The 24,165-nt window shown below is 49.8% G+C and overlaps 1 protein-coding gene across 6 annotated transcripts in view; it reads right to left on the minus strand.

The window, feature by feature from the left end:
• MSI2 (musashi RNA binding protein 2) overlaps positions 1-24,165 on the minus strand; it is a 245,916-nt gene that overhangs the window by 24,907 nt on the left and 196,844 nt on the right. For 4 of the 6 annotated variants that reach the window (XM_074160786.1, XM_074160788.1, XM_074160787.1 and 1 more), the window contains 2 exons: positions 17,837-17,911; positions 2,136-2,198 (listed from right to left, as the gene is read on the minus strand). In XM_074160786.1, the coding sequence (XP_074016887.1) occupies positions 2,136-2,198; positions 17,837-17,911 (138 nt within the window). Of the gene's footprint in view, positions 1-622; positions 650-2,135; positions 2,199-14,409; positions 14,451-17,836; positions 17,912-24,165 lie in introns of those variants that run through there. The other 2 variants (XM_074160785.1, XM_074160790.1) reach the window with 2 other exon arrangements.

Below are 24,165 nucleotides of genomic sequence, written 5' to 3' on the forward strand. Positions count from 1 at the left end.
AAGATCGGTCGTACTCCACTGCTCCTGAATACAATTCACTACCATTGCTGGATGGAAGTGGCGAACTCAGGATGTCCCTGCCGAAAACCGTCTTTGGATGGAAATGACTCTACGTAAAACACCACCGTTCCCAGAGCATGTTTTGCCGCAAATGTGAGCGGCCGCGGGGCCAGGGCGGTGACAAACCCATCTTCCTCCTTGAGATCTCGGGGCTGGGGAAAGGGGGGGAGGGGTGTCTTTTGATTCAGTTTTGGGGTTTTTGCCAGTTTTGTGCACACAGGCAATTTTGAGGCTTGAAAGACATTTCCAAACACCATACTGCTCTTTAAACTTGCCAGAAAGGGTGTTGTTAATTTAGGGTTAGATTTAGTTTTGTATTGCAAGTTCAAATAAAAAAAACCAAAAAACGGAAAACCAAAACAAAACAGAAAACCCAACAAAAGAAAAACCAAAAAACACTCAAATTAAAGACAAATGATTTTCAGGCACAGAATTGATCAATGCTCAGTTCAGTTGTAATGGGCACCAAAAGCACTCCAATTAAAAAAAAATAAATAATAATAATCAGGGAAGCAACGTTAATCCAGCCAAACCCTCTGTGCCTTGCTAAGGGGCAACTCACCAGGTCTGTTTGCACGTAAAACAAAACCTGAAGGGCAAAACATGAGGAAGAGGCAGAAACATTGAAGTCTGTTTTCCCGAAATCATATGCAAAATCAATCTCTAGGTTTGTTTTTCTTTTCTTTTTTTTTTTTCCCCCCCTCCACCATGAAGGGGCAGTAGGAAAAGCTGGGAGATGGGGAATCCCCATAACCAGTCTGGCAAGTCACCCCTTAGGCGCTCTCTACATGCCACAAGATGAAACTGGTACAGATAATCCTTTGTAGCCTGCAAGCAGTGCCAGTTTGCATGGAACGGAGTTCTCCTGGTGTCTTTCTTTGGCCTCCATGGCATCAGGCTCACACTCGAGACACACCTGGGCCTGCGCCCTCCTCGTTAGCCCCTCACGCGGCAGTTTGGTCGGGTCTTTTCGGCAAGAGCCCGGTGAATCCACCCGGGGGCTGCCAGAAAAGCCACCGAGAAACCCCCGCTTCAGGACTGCGCCATGAGTGAGCTGGAAACCGCTGCCACCGCCATGTCCTCTGCTCCGGCACCTCGGCCGTGCAAGCCATCCAGCTGGGGATGGCGGCTGCGGGGCCGGGCAGGAGGTACGGGGATGGCAGTGGCTCCATCCCGGAATCATTTGGGCAGGTCGGGGAGCCAAGATGGCAGCCCCGAGCCAACAGCTCACTGATGGCTCTACTGAACACTTAATTACCTGCGCAAAGCACTAATTCACATGTTGGGCTAAATTTAAAACCTAAGGTAGTAGCGGCAATTGGCAACGATTTATTTATTTCCCTTAAGGGGAAAAAAATAAAAGTTTTCAGAAGGACAGGAAGAAAAGCTTTGGCGTTCCCCATGAAGGCAGGCCGGGGTGTGAAGCGGGCAGGGCCAGAGAGGTGCCAGCCGCGCTTTGATGCCAGCAGCGTGAGGGACGGAGTTCACCCGCGCGGGTCGGGGACACTGTCCCCAAGGGGACACGGTCCCTGGACGCCAGGTGTCCCATGAAGGCCGAACCTCACGCAGGTGGCGGCAGGAGGAGGCGAGAGCGGCTCTGGGCATGGCGGGATCGCCCGGGGCCGCCGCCGCCCCCTCACCCCAGCGCCAGCTTTCCATGAGAAGCGAAACCTTTTTTTCAAGAGCACAAATCGATTTTATTATTATTTTTTTTTTTTTGGGTGTCCTTTATAAGCTCGAATTTAAACCAAGGAAACAAAGAAACCAACATAATAAAGGAATAAATAAAGAAACAAATCAGAATATCTACCCTGGTTTTGGCAGTTCTTACGCCAATCTCCTGCAAGGTGCTCCAGGCCCCGTGGCCTCTGCTTGTAGTTTGGGTTTGGTTTGCGATTGATTACTTAGCTCTTATTTTTTTTTTTTTATTTTTTTTTATCATTTGTTTTCAGGTCCCCAGGATAAGTGTGAGGAAAATCAGAGAAATGATGGAGAGCTGCAGCCACACAGAATACCGACAGAGCTTTTACCTGACCCTGCACTCTGAGGGTTTGCTCTTCCACGGGCCCCCCTACCTGATCCTCTTGCTGCCGCCACGGCTGCCGCTGCTACTGGTCCATAAGCCGCTGCCGGAAAACCTGGCCGTGGAGAAAAGGAGAAGGGTAAAGAAAGAAGCCAGCGGGTACCGCGAGTCTCTGCGGGGCGTGGGGCAGCCGCCGAGGGCACGGCGTTTCCAGAGGTCGCCGTCCCGGCTCTCCGTGCCATCAACGGGCACCGTCTTTAGACAGAGCCGAGCCCTCGCCGGGTGCCCGCTGCCGGTGGTCCCTGCCGGCACAACGGTGGCCCAAATCCCCTTGGCAGAAGAGGAACGTGGTACCTGGCCACGGCATGCCACGAAAGCCGAGGTGCCGGGGCGGACAGGCTGGCGGCAGAGCCTGCAAGCGCTCAGCTTACGTCTCCATACTCTCAAACGGCCAGGGTCAGGCCGCTCCGCAAAACAACCAGGGAATTCTCTTCTCGTGCTTATTTGCAAGTGATAATAACGTGCTGATCTACAGACATAGCAGTAAATGGAAAATATGAGGAGGTCCTCATGTCAAGATCACAGATTTGCTGGGATCAAGCAGAAAAAAAATTCACCGGAATGTAATTTAAAAAAGAAAGAAAGAAAGAAAGAAAAAAAAGCTTTTGAAAGCAAAACAGCCGCAGATCAAGGAGCTCTAAGACATACACCCTGCTACAGGGGGACTGAGCCCTTGCAGATGAATGAAATGCTGCTAGCAAGATTGCAGATTTAGTTTCTTTACATAATTAATATTCAAAAGATCTGCCAGAGGCTCTGACTTTAAATATACGTATTTTAAGAGGGCAGCAGCAAGGTCCAGGTGATCAGCAAGGACCCCAAACCCCCTTGCTGCAAAGTCAACCCAAACCCTCGGAGGTTCCTGGTCTCTGGGGAGCTCCTGGTGCCCGTTGGGACAACCCCGGGGTTGTCACCACCATGGGACCTGCCCCTCCAGCAGGCTCCAGGGCTTTGATCACAGCTGCTTTGCAATGCTGAAGAACCACAGAAAAACAACCGAGGTGACAGAAAAAGAGGACAGCGAGCTCCAGGAACGGAGAGAGCGAGACCCCGAGAAATCAGCAGACTACAAGCCCGCTACCTCTAGCACTATCGTCTCAGCTACAGGTAATCTACCAGGGGGAAAGGAGCAGAGAACAACTAGGCTAGAGTGACTTGAAGCTACTTAAAACATCAATTAAAAAAAGACATACTTGCATTTAAATATGGTAATAGGGCTGTTGGGGGAAAAAAAAAATAGTATAGGTAAATGTATGCACAGCTACCCCAGGCTGCTGTCTGCTGCTGCTCCCCGTGCGCAGAGCCCACGCACCGCACAGCAAATCCTGCTCCTTAGCGCTGATGTGAACCTGATTGTTTTTATCGTGTTGATGAACTGCTACAATCGCTGTGGAGTTGGATGCAGGGGGAAGCACATCCGGACCGGGGGATATTATAACCAAATGCCCAAGTGCTAAATTCCCTCTTGCTGGTGATGGAGCCATCGACTTTGGTTGGGTGCCCCATATACATTTAGGGCTGGGGCTGCGATATCCTGGAGTGAGAAGACCTCGGTGTTAAGAGTCAAACCAACCTTCAAACAGCAGCAGGACAAGGGCTGAGGCTCTGGAGCTCCGTTTTCATGCCGAGCCATGCCTTGGCCAAGCCCCGAGCCCTCCAGCTGTGGGTCAGGAGGGAGCAGAGCTGGCACCGTCCCTGCAAGCCTCTCCTCCTCCACTCCCTGCCCACCGCAGCGCCCGTCCCGAGAGCAGAGTCCTCAGCGTTCCCATGGCACCTCCAAGACCAGCTGGCCAACAGCAAATCTCTCATTTGGAAGCTTCAGGGGCTCCCTAAACCATCCGTAAAGGATCAGAGGAGCTGTGGATTTTCCACGGAATAAAATGCCTCTGCCAAAAGCAATCAAATACCCTTCAAATCACCAAGCACCCCCTGAAAGCAGCATAAAAAACAGGGCTGGAAAGTTTGTTTCTCTTGTTCAACTGCCAGGGACGCTCAGTATCTATTTGAAATGCAGAACAAAAAGTTTTGCCATGCAAAAAGAAGAACGAAATAACAAGGGTGGAGAAGGCACTCCACGGAAAGAGCCTGAACAAAGGATCTGTTATTGCATTCCAGGGGACAGATGTGTGAAAAATTAATCCCTCCACCCCCAAAAGAAAGCTCTTATCCCAATTCTGAGATAAAAGCCTCTGCACGACATGGCACTCCAAACAACTCAAGTGTGATCGCGCTCTGCCCAGGGACGCTGCGGCCGGGCGCAGGCGGAGCGGCAGCACCGTACGGTTCCAGAAGCAGGAGATGGAAACCAGGATTGATTATCAAGATGGGCAAAAACCTGCTTACTGATACAGACTCGCGGGCTGGCTCCATTGCTGGAGGATCCCTAAATCAATCCCAACGTCCTGAAAGTAATCAATCCCCCCCACACTGCAATTACATTTGCCAGGCACGGCATTAATCAGCTCGTTCGGCTGAAAAGAAATTTCCCTGTCATCATGCTGCTGAGCACATTAGTGCTGTGCGGCGTCTCACAACTGGGCTAACTTACTTTTGTACTTCACTGGTTGTTTCCCCCACACCTCTCACCAGTGATCGGCAGCCAACGCCGTCCCCACGTCACAGATGGGATAAAATGAGGCACAAAGAAGCAAAATGACTTGAGAAAGACCTCTGCAGAGAGCCAAGGGTGCAGCTGGGCTCTTGCACGTTCCGCTCAAGCTCCGCCACTGAGTTCTGTAATTCCCCTTGCACCAGCCCTATAGCATTATTTAACAGTGGTCACACTGTTGTTATTCCCTGCCATTGTTTATGAACTTCTACACCAAAGAACAGCACTACAGTAACACTGCAATTAATATTGAACCTATTTTGTGAACCGCAAGAAACTTCAGCCTCTAGCACCCTTCTGCCAGTGCTGTCACAACACTGTATTAAAGTTTGAGAGCTGAGGTATCTGCAGCTCTTCAGTGAAGAGGAAAGCATTAGCCGATTTCCAGGCCCCCAGAAGGAACCTGGTTGTTACTGGTTCCCCAGACCCCAGTGCCTGCACGCATTGCCCTCCCCTGGCACCAGGGCTTGAAACAGGGCAAAATGCAGCTGCTGAGACCCAGTGGCACCTTCCTGGGTTCTCTTCCCTGGGCAGCAGCAGAGGTGGATGAGATCCATCCCACTCTGACCGACGGGGACCCTGGCATGGAACACCTCCAAGGGCCAGAGCATGGAGCAAGGAGACGCATTAGCTGGCAGAGCCCAGTGTGTGACATGCCAGTGCCACCTTTTTCCCTTGGCAATTCCTGGGAAGTGCAGGCTTCTCTGGAAAACAGAGAGGTAGCTTTGGGGATGCAGGGATGCTGACTGTGGGGGGACCCCACGGGCCATGGAGGTATCAGCAGGCTCTTTGCACCCTGCAGCCAGCCCCCTGGTTCATTTTTAACGAGTGGCTTGGACAGGGTGCCAAGAATGGGCGCCTGGACCAGAGCGCCTTGAAGTCAAGCGAAGCATTAACCACAGCATGCTCCAGATCCCACCCCAGCAATGGTCCCACTGCTGGTGCCAGCCCCACTCCCTCCAAGCCCTCTGCTCTCCTCAGCCAACTGGGAAATCAAAAGGAGGTGGAGAGAGAGATCAATTCATTCATCGTGTTTGTTTAAGGCGCTCCGATTCCTGCCGAAACGATCCCTGTCCTTCTTTGTGTATCCGCTGCTTCTAATTACCTAGAGAAAACAAGATACCAAAGCTGTTCAAAGGGACAGAAGTGCCCACTTTAGGCATTGCAATTAGAAGATATTTTACAGTAACTGTTTTGCAATGGGCTCGCACACTGTCCAGGAAAGCCCTGAGGATTCACATCAATTTCATGCTCTCTTATTGCTCCGAACGAGCTCAAGCCAGTATTTGGAGTTCAATTTTTCACAGATAAATTTTTCTGCTTCCTGCATCAATCGTTTCACTTTAAATACTGAAGCAGCCTTGTGCGAGGGAAGATGGACACATCTGGTTTTAAACGCTGTGCTCCAAGGTCACAGACTTAGCCAATGGCTGGATGCAAGAAACTGCCTTCTCCAAGGGATAGGTAAGTTTGGGAAAGGGGGGACCGAGGGGTGCACATGTTTCGGCAGGCAGCACCCAGCCCCGCGGTCTCATACTCGCCATTACCCAGCAGAGAACACCGAGAGCCCAGGATTTAGTGGATCTTCCGAGGGCTTTGTGAACAAATCTGGTGAGAGCAGGGCCAGTCCTTACGGGGAACTCGAGGGGCTCCCAGCGAAGGGCACGCTCCCTCCACAGGTCTCTGCCCTGCTCCGTCTCCCACTCCGGTGGGATCATTCCCTTCTCAAATCACTGATTTCTCCTTTGCCCCAGCCTGAAGCTGGTTACAAGGCAACCAAGAGCGAGTGAAAAACACAGGAACCATTTTACACCCCTTTGCTCCCCATGTGCTGCCAGGACGCCCAGCCCGGGGCTCCTCTATGAGAAATCACTGACTGCTTCACACCTGCTCAGCTCTCTTCAGGTCTCACCTGAAGACCCCAAATATCTTGTGTTCCCATGGAACACAAGACCCTGTCTTTACAAACAGCCAGACAATAGAAATCAAACTGAAAAGAAGTCCCAAAGATCATGAAATTACTTCTTATAGCAAAAAATACCATGCAAAGAATTTCCCTGCTTCCAATGGCTAAAGCACTTGGGGCATATGAGGTCGTATATTTAGACTTATCAATAAGCACATGGATTTAAAACAAGAATAAAAACGGAAGCTGAGATGCTCAAATCATCATCTGACTCCAGCACCAGACTTCAGAAAATAACCAAAATTATGGGACATGCATGGAGAATGAAATAAAAGCCACCAGAAAACTGTGCCTACTGAGCAAAATCCTTCCTCTCCATTTACGGATTGTTGGGAGTATTTGTACCCTGAACGCTGCAGCTCAGTCTCGCAAAGTCCCCATGTCCCTGTGGGGCGTTTCAGAGGCCCCAGGCAGGAGGGTACTGAGCTCGGAGCCTGCATCCCCCCCCAAAACACCTTGCCTCTGACGCTGACAGTGCTCCCCAGCCCGCTGATCCCAACACTGGTCATTCAGGAGGTTCACTTGATCTCCCAGGGAAAAAAGTGCCAAGTCTGGAATATATACAATCGTCTGCAGGTTGAGTGGGAAAAGGAGAGGGGGAAACTGATATCCTCTTTTCAAACACCGTTACCAGCAGCTTTGATCAGCACAGAAAAGCTTCGCAAGGCTCACAGCTGTCATTTCAAATGGGTTCTCGCTTGCATTATTCTTTCCATTAGGCAGCGTTATCCTCTTTGTAGGATCTTTAGGCTTCATTTCAAAAGTATCAGAGACTCGAAACCATGAAGCAGAAGAGCCTGGTAGCCTTTTTTTTTTTTTTTGAAGGCAGGCAGGCGTGGGTCCAATTTACTGGACAAAAATGTAGTCTTTAATGGTGAGCACGCACAAGGGAAAGCTCCATCCCAAAACAATCCCTTTATGTTTAAAAACCTTCATCTTTCAGACTTCTCCGTCTCAGACTCCCCCTCCCTTTCTATAAGAAAACAAGAATGAGGAAGAAAAAAACCTGCTACCGTTTCAAGCTTTAGATTAACAACTAAATGCTCAACATTTAGAGAAGAATATATACCCAGAGAAATCACATTTTAGCTAGAACTGGTGATTCTACCAAATTGGGATTCTACCAAATCATTCATGACATGTTATCATTGTTTAGTGGCAATTAACTCTTTGGGATTTGATTGAGGACTCTACTGAAGCTCTCCCAAAGTCCGAGGGAAGCGAACGTGGAGGCAGCTACAAGCCCTGCTTGAAACATCTTGTGTTTCCCACCAGTGACCCCAGTTTGTCAGTTTAAAGAACTGGGAGAGCGTCATCCACACGACAGCAGAGAGAAGGGTCCAAGCAAGGCACAGGGCAGACCTCCATGGAAACAGAGAGTTTCTTTCCTCAGCTTTTGATCAATTCTATTAACACTTTTAGCATCTCCCAGCCCGCTCAGAGCCCCTTATTGTGACAGCCCCGTTAAGTGTTTCTCTTTGTCTTTATACGCTGCGTTACATCAAGCTTATTAAAATCTATTTCACCAGGTCAGAAAATTAGCGAACTTCAGATATAGCACATGATGCATAATGGAAAGCTCATTAAGCAGCCCACTGCGTGATTCCAGGCACAGTCACCCCCTGCTTAAAATGTACGGTGCGTGGCCAGATTCTGCAGGAGAATTCTCCACGTCAGACACCCCTAACGCGCTTCACACCGGACGCCTGTTTGCAGATGGATGTTATTATGAACAAATATTTCTGCTTTGGAATTTCAACAGAACAATAAACCCCAAATATAGTTAATTTAAAATTTGGCACTTCCACTTTATGTACAGTAAACGACCCATTTTTCAGCTGTTTACCACTCTCAGGCCACGGGTTTTGAAATGAGAATGATGCACTTTTGCCCAGTAATTACTTTATGCATCAGTGAGACAAAGCCTTGTTTGTCTCCAAATTATCATTCTGTGGCGTTTCAAGTGTAATAACCCTTTTGCAGTTATTTCACCATACAGAGAACTGGGAAACTTCTCAAAGGCAAACAGTTTATCCTAACAAAACTAGTTATTCAAAAAAACCGCAAACCAAAAAGCAAAAGCTGGTGGCTGATTTATTTATTCTACTTAAAAACTGCTCCTATCCTACGGCAGCTTGAGGGCATCCGCTACACTTCCCAAATGTGTCCTATGAAAACTATACCTCCCACCACCCAACACTCAAACTCGGTATGTAATTTGGATTCTCCCTAATGTAGTAACTGGTGAAACACAAAGAATTATGAGCTTCAAGTGAACGCAGCTGATGTGGATGAAAGAGAATCTCAACCAAATCGCTTCCTAAAAGCAAGCAATTCTGTTTAATACTAAGTTGATCGCTCCAGTGAAAGCATTTCTCATTTTAAAGCCCAAAGCCAAACATTTACTATCGATTTTTAATAAACAAGGTGAGTATAAATGAAATGATGGCTGCAGGGGGAGGAATACCCACGAATTCCCTGTACCCAAGCTGTCAGGCAGCGCAGCAGCTCTGAATTTCAGTCACCTGCTGCTGGATGAACAAGGGCAGGTTAGCTGGAACCGCATTAAAGCATATATTTAAAGTTCAGCAAAGTGGCACTGATTTGCTTCAAGCCTCATTTCAGTTACTTCGATGGTACAGAAAACGGGCTATTTGGTTAAACTGCTTGCTTAAATTTTTATGAATGATCTAAACTATCTGGATAACTATTATTAGAAGACAGATCCTTGATGATGAACAAAGGCATAAAAAGAATTCATGTCTGGAGGTTGAAGCTGGAAAAATTCAACGCAGACAAGAGGCAACTATGTAAAAGAGAAGATAATTAATCAGAGGCAGGGGTTATTAGAGGGCAGGAAATTCTCCACAACCTGCGTGCGCTGAAGCCGGAGTGAATCACATGCGCCTCTCAGAGACACAGTGCAGCTCTCCGAGCGCTGGCAGAGAGGGGCAAATTCCCACTGCCTTTGCTGGAGGAACCACCACTGGGAACTTCATAATCCATGTTATAAAAAAGGTCAGAGGAGAGGACTGTGGTGCTGAGCCCAGAAACCGTTAGGGCATCACCGCAGTGACCACGTATTACTGCTTCTGGGCAAAGGAGGACTTGGAAGCAACTTAATTACCAGCTTGAAATCCTACTGCTAAATGTGATTGAAAAACATTCACTTGAATGTTTTTTGTGCTTTAGGGGGACTAATCTCTTCAAGTTCTTTGCAACCCCCAGCTCCTATTTTGAACAGCTTTACACTTAAAAAAATTGTATTTACAGAGGCATAAGGCGTAAAAGCAGTGTAGCAGTCACTCTCCGGCTCACTCAGGCCCTTAGAATTCCTTACATTTGGCATTACCAGATCTTGTTCTTCTTTCTATAGGGTCATCCATGTTTCTTCCATACATGCGTGTTTTGCGTTCTGCCTCTTTACTCTTGTGAATAATTATTCTCATTACACTTCCCCATTGCTGCAGCTGTGGCCTGGGCGCAGCAGAAGCGATCGCTCAGGAGTTCTGTTGCTGCGGTATCACCCCAAATTGTTGCTGGGTATTTCTTCCCTTTTCTCTCCTCTCTGTCCCTTTACAATAGGGAAAAATAACTCATTTCCAGGGCAACGACCCTGAAATTTTAAAGCCTGCCTCAAACTCCATGCATGGATCAGCAAGCAGCTGAGAACAGGACAACCAGCACCCGAGTTCAATGTTCAAGATGTTCTTATTGCTCAAGCAGCTATTCAAGGTATCAGTAGAGAAAAACCTGGTGAAGGACCAGGGCAGGTTTGGTCCTCAGCCAGACGTGCTGCCTGAGGGGACCCATAGCAGCAGCCTCAGCCGCACAGCGGGGACGGGGCAGGAAAAGGGGGACAGGCAGCACGTTTACTCACCACGCTCTGCTGCCACTGAAATTGGTGGAAGCTGGACCACCCACTCTTGAAAACCTCACCTTAAATTTGACATTCAGCAGATTATTTAAAGGAGTGGGGGAAATGGGAGGTGAAAAAGGAATTTTACGTAATTCTCTGCAACGTTAAAAAAAATGTGCCTAAGAGGGGAAGGTGCTTAAGCTCTGCTCGGACTCAGGGAACGACAGCTCTAGGTGCCATTTTTTCCCTGAGTCAAAACAAAAGCTACCGTTATCTAAGCAGAACTTGAAGGAGTACCTTCTGTCTGGAAATTTATGGGCTTTGCTATATTAATTTCTCGGTTTGCTGTCTGCAGTTCCAGCTGCTCCTCACGCCGGGGATGCACCTGTAACGTGAACAGTCCTGCCCTCTGCCAGCAGAAGAAACCCCAAATCTTAATTTTAAAACAGGTCCAGTCTAGAGTCTTTGTTTTCACTGATGGAGGCTGACAGGGAGAGGTTTGAAGAGCGGTAATTAAGGTGGTTCTAGCAGATTTCAAATGCACTTTGTAAACCACTTTATGCCATGCAGATGCAGTACTGTGTTCTAGGTGAAAAAAAGCATGCAGCGCCGGAGTCATCAGAGCAGATTTTAAGCAGTTAAGAAAGGGTTAGACAAAGGAGCGAGAAACATTTCCAGCTTTGTCCCACATCTCTTACTGTTACAAGGCTTAACTAACTGAACAGACAATTTAAAATATATTTTGTATTTCCTCCTCCTTTTCTGCAGCTGCCAGAAATTTCTTAATGTTAAGTTTGATCATTAAAGTATTATGACCAGACAGACTTTGCTCCCATTACTAAGTGTTATACAAGTCTCGGACTTAAGACTTGAAAGAGTGTTTTACAGAGCTGACTCTTATTAATGCTAACTTCTACTGGTAACGCAGCCGTGTGTAGGCGGCATCTCCACTTTAAACCCCCTTCACACCACCAGAGCAGTTGGGTGCTCGTGGACACGGGGACGTGGCTGGGGGCCGTTGAAGCACCGGGAGCATCACCCTGGGAGCCAGGCTGTGGCTGGTGCCAACTGGCAGAATTACAGCTAAATCCCATGCGGGAATTCGGTTTATGCTCCTTCTGGAGCTGAACCACCAGCTCCCAGCCCTGGCCAGACCGTGCTCCCCACTGTGAAGCTGCACCTCCCCAGTCTGACCATTCTGCACCACCACACCTTCCCTGCAGACAAACCCTCGGCGTTGTGGGATGGTGATGCTACAAACATGCTCTTTTCCTCCCCTTCCCACTGGACTCTCCTTAGGAGGTTATTAACCACGAGCAAGAAACCTGCACAGCAAGATAATTTACAGCTTCAGAATATTGCTGGGTGTCCTAAATAACAGATGAGGAACCTCCTTACCTCACCTCCTCTCTCAGACCTCCAGACAAACACCACAAATCACTTTTACATGAGAATGCCTTCCTGCCCGGCCAACAAGTGAGCAGATTGTGACTGGTATCAGGAAAGAAAATAAATTAAGCTCTATAGATTCACAAAAAATTGGTTTAAAATGCTCTGATAATAATGAAAAACATCATTTTAAACTTTGAGCTGATCTTGTGTTGCATTTTCACAGCACCGAGCACTGCAGGAGCGTGACCCAACCCTGGGCTTTGCACTATGGAGCACCACTATTAATCAGCAAGTCTATTTCCCTTGTCTGTCTGAAAAGTTTGTGAAAATATTTGTTTTTCCCACCTCTCCCCAAATACAAAGGTTTTAATAAGCTTTAACAAACATACAAGCAAACAAACCCTTAATTAGACAAAAAAATATTAAAATTCCTGAGCTGAAGACTTCTAAGTAACTTTGACAATCCCCAACCATCCAGGTAATGATGGAATAAAATATAACTGAGACAAAGACAGTGATGGCACCGTGGGGTCTGCACCGAGGACACCGGCTGCCACCCAGCCAGGGACCTCCTCACTGCCACAAAGAGTTACCTGATTTTCCTTCCAAATTCCAAACAGCAGCAACAGATCCCTGCAGAGGAGCGCTGGAGGGTTTGCAACAGGGGTTTCCTAACACGCTTTATGGGTTTGATGCTTCAAACCCACCCCGGTGGCTGGCAGGGACCGCACTGAGCGCAGCGGTGGAAGATGAGACTGCTGGGGACACCGCAATTTTAACAGGGGGTCACTCCCGGCCCCCCAGTTACAAGCGCATTGTCGTCTGGTTTGCTTTTAATTTTTGCTGTAAACACACCTCGTATGTAACCGTTCGTCTGCAGGTTCTTCAAACACTGGGTCACACGCTCTGAGTGATGGTTGTTTTATTCTTTTATTAAATGGTCATTGGTACTGGTTATTTGGTGCGTCCAAACCAAAATATTAAAACTGCAAGCTAAGAGAGCAGCAACACAGCATGTCCGTTGTAAACAATTTATTATTATTTTCTACCTCAGTTACTTACAGGAAAAAAGTCATAAAAAAGAAAAAAAAAAGAAAAGCACAGATGGACTATTTACAAAAAATGAGAAAATTCACAATAGCCGAAATGTTTGCAAATCATGCACACTAAGACAAGTTCACAAAAGCAAAGCAATTCATAGCAAAAAAACCCAAACAAAATAATAAGAAGCCATACAGATTAAAAAAAGCTATTGCCTGCAGAAAAGTAAAAAGAAAACTAACCAATTATTACATCAAGCATCTTTAATGAAATGAACAGCATAGCCGTGTATTGTAAAGCCTTTGACACTGACATTTTAAACAAGTGGATTAACAAACATTAAAATGCATTACAGTTCTACTGTAAGCATGCAATTTACTTCTCACAAACTTATAAAAATGGGTAGAAACACTTAAAGAAAGCCAGAATTTAAATACGATGCGCGTTTTCTACCCAAAAGCCCAGAATCTGGTTAAAAATAAAGCCAATGGATGGAGGCATTCTCCATCGCAGAGGTTTGCAGCTCCTCTGCCGTTGGGGGGGAGATGAGGAGGCGCGACACAGCTCGAGCTGGCCGGGGACCGCTCGTTCCTCTTGCCAGAATTTCAGTTAATTTGCCCATGATTTGCAAGCGAAGCCTGGAAGCAGAAGCAGGGAGTAGGGGAGAGCGTCGCCGCTGCGGGGGCGGCCGGTGGCTCGGAGCTGGGCAGGGCTGGCAACTGCCCGAGCCCCTTTGGTGGCTTCTAGCCACGGCCCTCGCACAGTTACAGCAAAAGAGCCACCAGCCCGACGGGAAGGAAATGGGAGGAAAGACGCGTGGGTCTGCTACGGCTGTGGCCGCCAGCGCCACAGGGTCACACCTGTGGACACAGGGCACTCGTTTCGAGTAATTAAACCCTGTGTTGCTAACGATCCCAGCGACGGGAGACATTAGTCTCGCTCCACCCTAATTATGATTTGTGCTGCTACTGAACGTCTCTACATTAAAAAGCGCCAACATCTCTCTTTGGGGCTGCTTCTAAGACCCAATCATCAGTTTTGCTTCCTTGATAAGAATTATTTCTAAAAAGTTTGTGAGAAGTCATGCCTTCATAACACCCCTATCCCCAATCCCTGTGAGTTACATTCCAAGTGGGCATTAAAAACTCATAACAAAGCAGAGGAAAAAAAAATAATTAAAAAAAAAATAAAATAAAAAGCAAACTCAAAGCAGTGAGGATATGGAGCCTTTAAAAAAAATAAGAATAAAATAAAAAGTCCAGTCAATCAAACCAGCCAGTAAGAGCAGCAATTTTTCAGTGGACATTGATATTAAGCATGGACCACCCAGGCTTTTTCTGTCTCTCTCTCTCATTAGCACTGTAGTAAACCCCGATTAATTTGTTATGCATCTTTAAGAACTAGTTGATAAAAATTATGTCTTGTGAAATCGGCAAATAGTCTGCAAAGTGAAATAAGAACAGAAATTAATAGATTAAACTGAAAAGATAAGTCCCAGAAATTAAAAAAAAAAAAAAAGACACAGAAAGGGGGTGATTGCAATTAAAAGAAAAAAAAGAAAAAGGCTATGTACTGAGTTATAAAGGCCTAGAGGAAAAAAATAACGTGATGGGAGAAGATAGAGCAGTCGCCAAAGTGATTGCGTGTGTCTCGCCCGTGGGGCAAGGGGCCGTCCCGGTGCCAGAGGGAAGAGGGAGGATGCGGGAGAGGGACCGGCCAGGGGACCCGGCCACCAGCCCGGGCAGGGACTGGAGATGCACACGAGGGGGGTCAGATATTTGTCACCTCGTTTCACTTGGACAACAATAAATACCAAGAGGATAGTTCAATTCACATGGGCCTTCAATTGTTTTTTTTTTTTTAATTAAAAAAGTACCTCGCGTAAGCTGAGGAGGAACCGGACTGACGCCCGCCGGGCAGTGCAGCGGGACAGCTCGGCAACGACACCCACCAGGGACCACCCCCCGCGGCACGGGCACAGTGCGGAGAACAGCATTCGCGACACAACCGTACTGCGGTAAAAACCACTGCCAGGTCTCTGTAACCAACCACAGGAATCCCGCTGGGTATTTCTATGTATCATACGTGTATTTATACTTATACACACCCCGCTGCGGCTGCACCACCACCGCTGTGCGGGTACCGGGGGGGCGGGAGGCAGCTCTCAGGCACGCTGCCCAGGATGCTCCTGCAGAAACCACCAAGGATTTTCCTTTTCGAACCACGACACCGAGCATTTGGGCACGGCAACTTATTAAAAAAGCAGATTTCACATTTCCCTCCACCGGGTTTGGCACGTGCCCCCGTCTCACGCTCCAAACCACGGCCCCGCGGGCACTTCTGCAAAGCGTCAAACCACGGGAAGGGAAGGGTTAGGGGGTTCGGGCTCCTTCGAGGAGGAGGAGCGTGTGCCGGAACCACAGTGCTATTCATCCCGTGGCACGGAACGCCCTTCCCCACGGCTGATGGGTCTGGCTGCCTACTCCATCCCTTCCCAGGGGTGTCTGTGGGAGGAAGGAGGGCTGGGCGAGCCCTGTGCCGTGGACACGACTCCCTCCAGCAGAGAGGGGCAAAAAGAGAGCGGGAAGAACCACCCGAGACACGACACGACACAAACCCGTGAGCGGCACTTACTCCCACCGCTGTCCCCATGGCGGGAGCCAGCGGCGCTGGCACATCCCCTTCTTCAAATCCTGGCCCTCTCCCGAAATGCTCCCTCGCGCCCCGCGCTGGGCTCTCTGACCCCAAATGCTTCGTGGGGGGGTCACCTCGTCCTGATGGGCACCAAACCCTGCCGTGTCCCCGTGGCAGAGAGGCCTCCCGTGCCCCACGCCGCTCTGACGGGTGGATTTTCTGGAGAGCAGAGCCCCCAGTCACCGGAGATAAACTGCCCAACAACTCCAGTAACGGCTCTGACGGCTGATAAGGAATATATTATCTGAGCGGGAGTGGAGCAAACCCCAGGGGCAGAGCTTCGGGGCAGGGAAAGCCAAGCAAGAGGACGGAGGACTCGGCAGCTCCCCTGCCCTGCCCTGCTCCCCGAGGCACAACCGGTGCCTGCAACGAGATGGACCTGCTTTTTACTGGTGACAACCCACTTCGGTTTTCCTTTGTGCATTCAATCTCTGCAAGAGACCGAAAATAACTAGCAAATAACTGCAGGGTCTGTTGGGAAAAACCAGGCCCTTAATAAAAATACATATAACGAGGGCTCGAGTCAAACAGTACCTCTGCTGTCAGCTGGCAGACACGTTCGTTTTAGACATGTTTATAATTAAAGCCATCTAAGCTGTGCCGATTTCCATCATTTAACTTATCAAAGGTGTCTCTCATTTAGCTTTCTCCATACAAATCAGCCGGTACAAGGAGTCACGAGGGCCCGGGAAGGAAGCGTGAGACAACACACAAACACCTTCTGAAGCCTCCTCCTTACGGTCAAGTCCGAAGGGCTGCAGTCCCTGCCCGCCTGGACCTCTGCCCACCCGCAGGGGCAGCTGCCTTGTCACCACCAGCCGTGTCACCCGCCGCTGCCACCCCTCCCTGCCCGACACGCACCCCGGCAGCTCCGCTTCAGCCCCGACACTCCGGCTATTTCGGACCCAGCTCCGTTTAGGAGCGGGAGGGATGACTGGGGAAGAGGCAGATGAGTTTACAGCAGAGCTCCAGCATTTGTAAAGATTAGAAATCGGAAAAAAAACCCAACCCAACCAGCGCTCTCTCCCTTGGTGTCATAATCCTGCAAAAACCAGCTCCACGGAAACTACCGACCCAAGGACACAGGTCACCGTATGGATGTTAATAAAACACATGCTTCCAATGGAATGCTTCATCGTAACGACCCAGCGCTGGACACACGGCTGTATCCTCGCCCCAGGTAGAGCCGAGCATCCCTCCACAGCCTCACCCGTCCCACGGGACCTTCCCCCGGGGGCGGCTGCGTGTCCTCCCCGCGCCCGCCGGTGCTCACTGGCTTTCTCACCTACCCCGAGCAGAGCTGTGCTCCCACCTCTCCCTTTCTGAGCCGCCGAGGAGCGTGGCACCGGGTGGTGGGACAGCTTGTGTGTGACCCCCGTGACAAATGTGCTCATGGACGTAACCGGGGTCTCCTCACTGCGGTGCCCGGTGGGCTTCAGCCATCAGCAAGCCCTAAACACGGCAGCGTCGCGTTGCTCGTTCCAGCTGCCCGGGACACCCCAAGGTGAAAGGGAAGGGAATTGTGCCCCGTGCGGGACGTGCTGGAATGGGAACGGGCTTTTCCCGATCCCCGCAGCCAGCCCCGAGCCACAGCCGCACCGAGGGAAAGGGGAAACCAAACCGAAGCCAACCCGAACCACCACCACACGGCTAGAAACTCCTTCTGTGAAGGACACCAGAGATCTCGACAGAGAACACAGGAAGGTTGAACTTCTCACTCCAAAGCTCCACTTGTAAAGAACATTCACTTACCGCAGGACAGCGTGGGAATGTGTGTGCGGGTCTGTGTGTCTGTGTGTGTACCTCTAGGATATATATGAGAGGAAAAACCCATCAAAGGGAGGGTAGTAGCTCTTAAATGATCTCTGTTGCTTTAGGTTTTAACTTAAGAAGTTTGTTTTCAAATAACCAGTACCAATTTACACGTCAGTAAAAACGTATTTAAAATAATGTATCTAGAAATATCTTGTTTTAAAACAGTAAAAAAAACTTGTTGTTGTGTGAGATGCTCCCTGCAGACTTGCCTGTCTCAGCTTGCAGCTAAGGCTTTAAAAAAAAAAAAAAAAAAAAGAAAAAAAAATAAAGAAGGAAAGAGGGGAGAAAAAAGTAAATCTGCAAATGAAATGTACGTACCTGGGAACTGATAGCTGTAACTTGGGGCAAATCCAGGATATCCTCGGCCATACGTTGCAACAAAATTCGGGTAACCTTGATCATAGAAAAGTAAAAATTAAAAAAAAAAAGAAAAAAAAGAAAAAAAAGAGAGAGAGAAAGAAGTTTGAAGATTAATAAAGGCTTTTTGTTTTTAAATGCAACGCAAAATGACAGGGAGGATGGGTGAGATTCGCTTTTACAGCAGGTTCTAAACCCCCGGATTTATTCCGCTCATGCAAAACGGCAGAAAGGTTTCATTATTATCGGGAATGGGAACACCTCGAGCTGGCCGGCTCCGCGCTCTCTCCCCTGCCTGGCTTTGTGCGGGAGACCTGTCACTCAGGTAATTAACATGCACTTTGGTATCTGAAGTCCAAGGACTGTGCATACTTGTTAGCTGGAAGAGTAAATGCCAAATGCTAAGGCTAAACACATAACACAGGTTTGCTCTGACATTTGGAGAGCTTACAATGAATGTACTTTGCTTCAGAGCTATTGACAGTTGGAGATTAAGGTAGTAGTAATTCTTTATCCCGGGAGTGTGAAGGACAACAGTTAACACATCAAAGAGTTGGAGGCAGCAACAGCAACCAGCCGGAGAGTCAAAGAGCTTTTAATTTTTCCGGAAAGTAAAACCCAGCCAGGAGAACTGCTTCCCGAAGCAATTCCCGAGACGGGCGCAGAAGCGCGTCCCCCCTTTTGAAGTTTTGTTACGAGAAAAATACCCCTCGAGATCATTTTGCTAATAAAGATGCCTAAGTAAATGCATTAAGTGGCCACTCTGCCCGCTCTGCCACAGCGGCCGGGGGGGACAGGCAGCGTCGGCGGAGGGTGCAGGATGTCCCCCGGGGTGTCTGATGGACAAGGTACCGCCTTGGCCGAGGCTGTCACAGCGTTACCCAGGACATCCCTCGCCAGCCCCACGGTGGTCAGCCCCGACACCCGGCCAGGGCTGAGGGGTTCCCCCGCTGGGCAGCAGGAAGGTTTCACACGCCGTGACCCCCCCATGTTTTAACAGACTTGTCCTCTCTGGACCCACCGTGGCTGTTTGCTACAAGCAGTAGGTCCACAAGCCATCCTGTAGACTAAGGAGAGTTCCTAAAACCGTACCCTCACTTCCAGTGCTCGGCATTTCCTCGCTCCGATTGCTTAAAAACAGGAACCACCCTTTGCAATTCCAGTGCAGGAAATGCTGCCTAATGCTCCCGCTGGCTCAGCGTCAGCCCGGGCTCCTCCGGTCTCCAGGAAACACCTCTCCAAACCAAGAAACCATCGGGAAAAGTTTGCTGTCACTCCGTCTGAAGTCAGTGGACATCTCGGCAGCGACAGTAGCAGCAGCTGGGCCGGACCCCAAAAAGAGCTTTAGCAGCCGAATGGTTCTTCTGGGGGTCTCCTACCCCTGCTTTTATTTATTCTTTAATATCCTCAGATATCGTACAGCTATTTTTCTGCCACAGCAAGCCCCTCCGTTTCTGATTAGACTTATATATACATATGACGTACTATTAATCATGATCTAAAACCAGAAGATAAAAAATGCTTGGCTGAATTTTGATGCCGGGATTAAGCGGTGCCGGGGGAAAGCAGCCCCGCGGCGCCCGGACAGCCCGGCCGTGTGTACACACCGCTGAGCCCCTGCCTGGTTATTTCACAGCTCAGCAGCTGGATTCCCTTAGAAATTAATCACCTCTGTCATTAAATCAGATCTTTCAGAGTTAAGCTTTACAAACCTTTTTTCCTTTTTTTTTTTTTTTTAAAAAAACCCAACAATATTGATAAATGGATTGTTTGCTAAGCAAGTAGCGCCACTAACACCACTGCGAGCTCCCCCATGGAAAATCACTCTGCGGCATCAGACTGCAGCCCCTCTCCTCGCCAACTGGAAAAAGTAAGTTTTATTCTGACTCGAATGACCCCAAAGCAGATCCGTCAGCTCACGACCGCCGGGGCCCGGGGGGACCGATGTGCGCTGGGGAGTGGGGGCTGCAGGTGCGGTGCCCGTGGCCCCGGCTGAACCAGTGTGGTGGTGGATGGAACATCCCACGGTGTTTCTGGAGCGTGTTTCTGGTGCAGGACGCTCCCTATTCCACTGTCCTGCCCCGGGATGCTCCGTGGGGCCAGGGATGCTCCTGCCCTGCGGCATTCGCCTCCAACCCCAGGGCAGTGGCCCCGCTCTCCTCGCCTGAGCCCGGCTCTGCCCGATGGGGCTCTCGCTGCATCGCCAGCGCTCAACGCTCTCTAGGTCAGGCAGATGAAATCATAAATTTATAATACAACATTACTTCAATTTTCCTCTTCATTTACTGCTGCAGTGCCCAGCTCTGCTCTAACGAGCCAAAGCCCGAACCGCGCAGGGGAAATTGCCTGGCTGAATATCAATAGCGCATTAACACCATGCCCATGCGGATGCTTCATCAAGCCAAATTATGGCCACGCTGACCTACCCACCATTTCCATTAGATGCCATTCTCATCCTGCATTGGGCACCAAACAGTTTATTCGCTTCAGTAGTCCTGGGGCATGATCAACCTCTCTAATTATCCCTTGTTGCTAACCAAAAATCCAAGTTTTGCCTGGATTGCCTCCTCCCAAGCGAGACCCTCCTGTCCATGGAGGCAGAACTCAAACCAACAACCAAAACCGCCTTCACACCACCGCTCCTGTCTCCGACATCAACGGCAGCAGGTCCGAAGCACCCACACTGAGGCTGGTTGAACTTCCAGCCCCTGTGCTGGAGCCTTGCCCAGCTCTGTCTTGCAGAGGGCCCAATCCTGCCCCGCGCTGGATGCTCTCCAGGTCCTCCTTAGGGCTGGTACGTGAGGTGAGAGAGATGGCTGCTGGAACCACCACACTGACCATGATGGTCACGCTCAACTGGCCATCACACTCTTCGTGAAGGTAACACACGATGTGGCCATGGAGTCCATTGCCATCGCGGCATGTGGGCAACCACGTGGTGCAGGGAGGGTCTCCCAGGGGAAGGCAAAGGCTCCGCTTCCAGGACGAAACCAACCACAAACAGGTAACACTGACTTTTTTACTCATGGTGTACCTGAGGGGGACGTGGGTTAGTGGTGGGTTTGGTAGTGTTGGGTTAATGGTTGGAGGCGATGATCTGAAAGGTCCCTTCCAACCTGGAGCATTCTATGATTCTATTCCTGGTGCTAGAGCCCATCCTGGTGGGCCCATTGTAAAACCCGAGCATCGCAGGCATTCCACAAAAGGGGGGACTGGGAAAAGTGTCCAACCTTCCATTCTGCACAGGGGATCTGTGGCCCTGGAGACCGAGCAGCTCACCAGGACAAAGGCACAAGGTCACTGGAAAGGCAGGAGGAGTCTCCATCCCACCAGCACCTCCAGGGGAGAAACAGCTTCTCTGCTCCAAGTGGGGAAGTGTCCACATCCAGGCTATGGAAATCTCTTTTCCCTTTTAAATGTGGTGATGTGAGAAGGGCAAAGCTCACGGTTAATATGTGGTAACCCTGAGCACACTGGGGCCCGGGGACCTCTGCAAAATTAATTCAAATGCTCCAGTAAATGCAAGGAAATTATTGCCTCCCAACGTTGCTCAGTGCAAGGAACGCCAGGTCCCTTGCAAGGAGAGGGACAGTCCTTCTGCCACAGCGTAGCTCCGCGCTGCAACAGAAATGCTCGGGGTCTTTCTGAAAAGAAAGGTGCTGCGACCGTGACACCGCAATGGCATCTGCGATGTCCCCGACACACAGATGGGAGGGCAAACAGAGACAACCTCCTGTTAATGTTGCTCCTCGCTTGCTTTCTTCTTTTTCTTCAAGTTTTCAGGCACAGACGTGAACGGAAGGCAGAAAGCCATGGGGCAACGCAGTGACGCCCACGTGCCCCACGGGTGATGAGGTCTGTACACCAGGACCAGGTGACAGAGGTGAGACTTCTGGGCGCATGGCAAGCTTCTTGGCCATCAAACCACTGCAGATGTGTCCACTGCCAGCTCGGGGGGAACACGGTACCTGTTGGCGAGCATCCACGGGGCTGGGGAGCAGCAACTCCTGCTGGATGAGCTGCCAGGGAGAGAGGGGTGACGGGCACTGAAACCCCTCCAGCCCGCTCCTCATGCAGGGTGGCTAATTCACGTTCCTCATCTCCTCCGAGACCATCCGTGTCCCACCAGCAGCCCCAGCCCGAGCCAGCCCAGAACAGTCCTGGCGAAAGGCTGGACCTGCCAGTGCTCTCAGAGTCAAAAAATCCTTTCAGAAGAACACTTTAATTTTGTTCCAATCAACCAAATCATCACAGAAGCGGCTGCCTACGCACCTTTAGACCCCGGCTGCGGCAGGCTCCTTGGGGAGGCTGTGATTAATGAAAAAGACCAACTTCCTTAATAGCTTTGGAGGGAGTCGCTCCCTGCTCTTTCCTTTGGCTTGTCTCATGCTCTCGTTCCTCCGACTCCCTCCTCTGCCCATGAGCAGCATCTGGAGAAGGTGACCTTGAAGAAGGGCTTCTGGAAACAGGTATAAAAATCCTTCCAAGAGCAGCCCAAATGGCTCTGTTTCGAGACATCGAGAAGGAGGGACGGGGTAGGGCTGACACCGGTCTCCTGGGATCGCGGAAAAACGCTCGGCCACGGCAGAGGCTGCCTCCGGCGGTACCTGACTTTGTGCGCCTCATCGTTTGATGGGTTAATTACGCCCCTCTCCCTGCGGGGACGGGCCAGGCAGCTGCTGGGGCTTGGGAAGGAGAGATTCGGGCTTCCCGCCGAGCCGCTCGCCGCCCGTCAGCCCCCTTGAAGCCAACTCTTTGAAACCGGGGATGCACAACGGCCAGCCAGCCAGCCTTGCTCTCCGGCGTTGCAATCTCCTTGTTTAGCACTTAATTATTTAACGCGGTGCCACCGTAGCAAGCAGGAACTCGGAAGATGACAAAAACCCCCCCAGCTAGAGCACATAATGAAGCATCTGGCCTTCAACATGAATCAATCATTAATTCTGAGCAAGTCACCCTGATGTGAAATCTCAGTGAGAGCACGTTGGGAGAGGGGCTGGAGCAGAGGCGGTTGGGGTGACCCGACCCTCCCCACGGCGGCAGGATGGGGGTTTATCAACAGGATAAGCATCACTTGCTCTGTGCCATGGAGATCCCATCGCTGAGGACTCCTTCCCTTCTTACGGCTTGAAAGGATCTTTTCCCAGCGAGGCAGCCCTGCTGGGAATGACTCACGCCACAGAAAGGGCTGAATTTTCCCTTCAGGTCACTGGGGAGGACCCCGGCTCCGTTCTCTCCTCGTCCAGCTGCGAGGAGGAGGGTTGAGGCATCTCTGCCCGTGGTGAGCAGAAGAGGGAAGATGCTGCCCTGGGTCTTTTTTGCCCTGTTTGGGGTGAGCTGGGTGGAACTGGGCAGCGAGGCGGCACACACCACCTCCACCACCCCAAACCTCAGGCACCGCAAGCGGAAAAGAAAGAGAAACAGCAGAAGTAAAGTGCATACTTTGCTCAAGCACACGGGGAACAACAGAGGTAACGAAATCACAGGCTGACTAGAACAAGATAAATATTTTAACCGTAAAATGTAATTTCCAGACACTATGGGGCAGGGTGGCGGTGGAGTGTGGGGACAGAAAAATAGATGATCAGCTGAAATAACCCAATTACACATCCCAGAAATGGATCGTTCCAGCCACACGAACAGAAGTACTATTAATTCAGAGATAAAGCAAACATGGCAGGGAAGTTTTCCCTATCAAATCAAGCGGTGCCTCCAGTCAGACCTCGCAGCCCAACAGCCTGATGCTCACAGGAACCCAGTCCTCTGACCCCACGCCTGCTCCTGGAGCCTTGGGGTCCTCCAGCATCTCAGGGAGCCCGTGGACCTGCTCGGCACAGCTCAGGACAACCCAGCACCAGCTTTTAAAGCTGATTTTTTTTTGTGTGCTCAGCTTCTGGGACCATCCAAACCCAGGAGAGAAGATTCAAAGCATCCTGGAGGGGCCAGGTACCAGGGACACCAGGCTGGGAAAGGCTCACTTCTGCCCGGGAACAAGCAGCTCCAGATGCCCTCTCGTTCATGCGTGCTTTAAGGGACACAGCGGGTGACAACCGAGGGAAAGGCCAGTGATACAAAGGGAGCAGAGAGCTGAAAATATACGGGGTTTTTACAAAAATATGTTGGCAATGGATTAGCAGCGTTTTGGCTTAGTAAATCCGAGGACAGAGTATCAAGAGGTTGTCACATTATATAGGAAGAAGAACTACCTAGGCGGAAACAAATGAGAACCAATTTTAACTAAATAGACCTCATGCACAAATAGAATTTTGCCATTAAATATCATTTATCCC

The sequence above is a fragment of the Numenius arquata genome, chromosome 18 (assembly GCF_964106895.1).
Source record: "Numenius arquata chromosome 18, bNumArq3.hap1.1, whole genome shotgun sequence".
NCBI classification, from domain to species: domain Eukaryota; kingdom Metazoa; phylum Chordata; class Aves; order Charadriiformes; family Scolopacidae; genus Numenius; species Numenius arquata.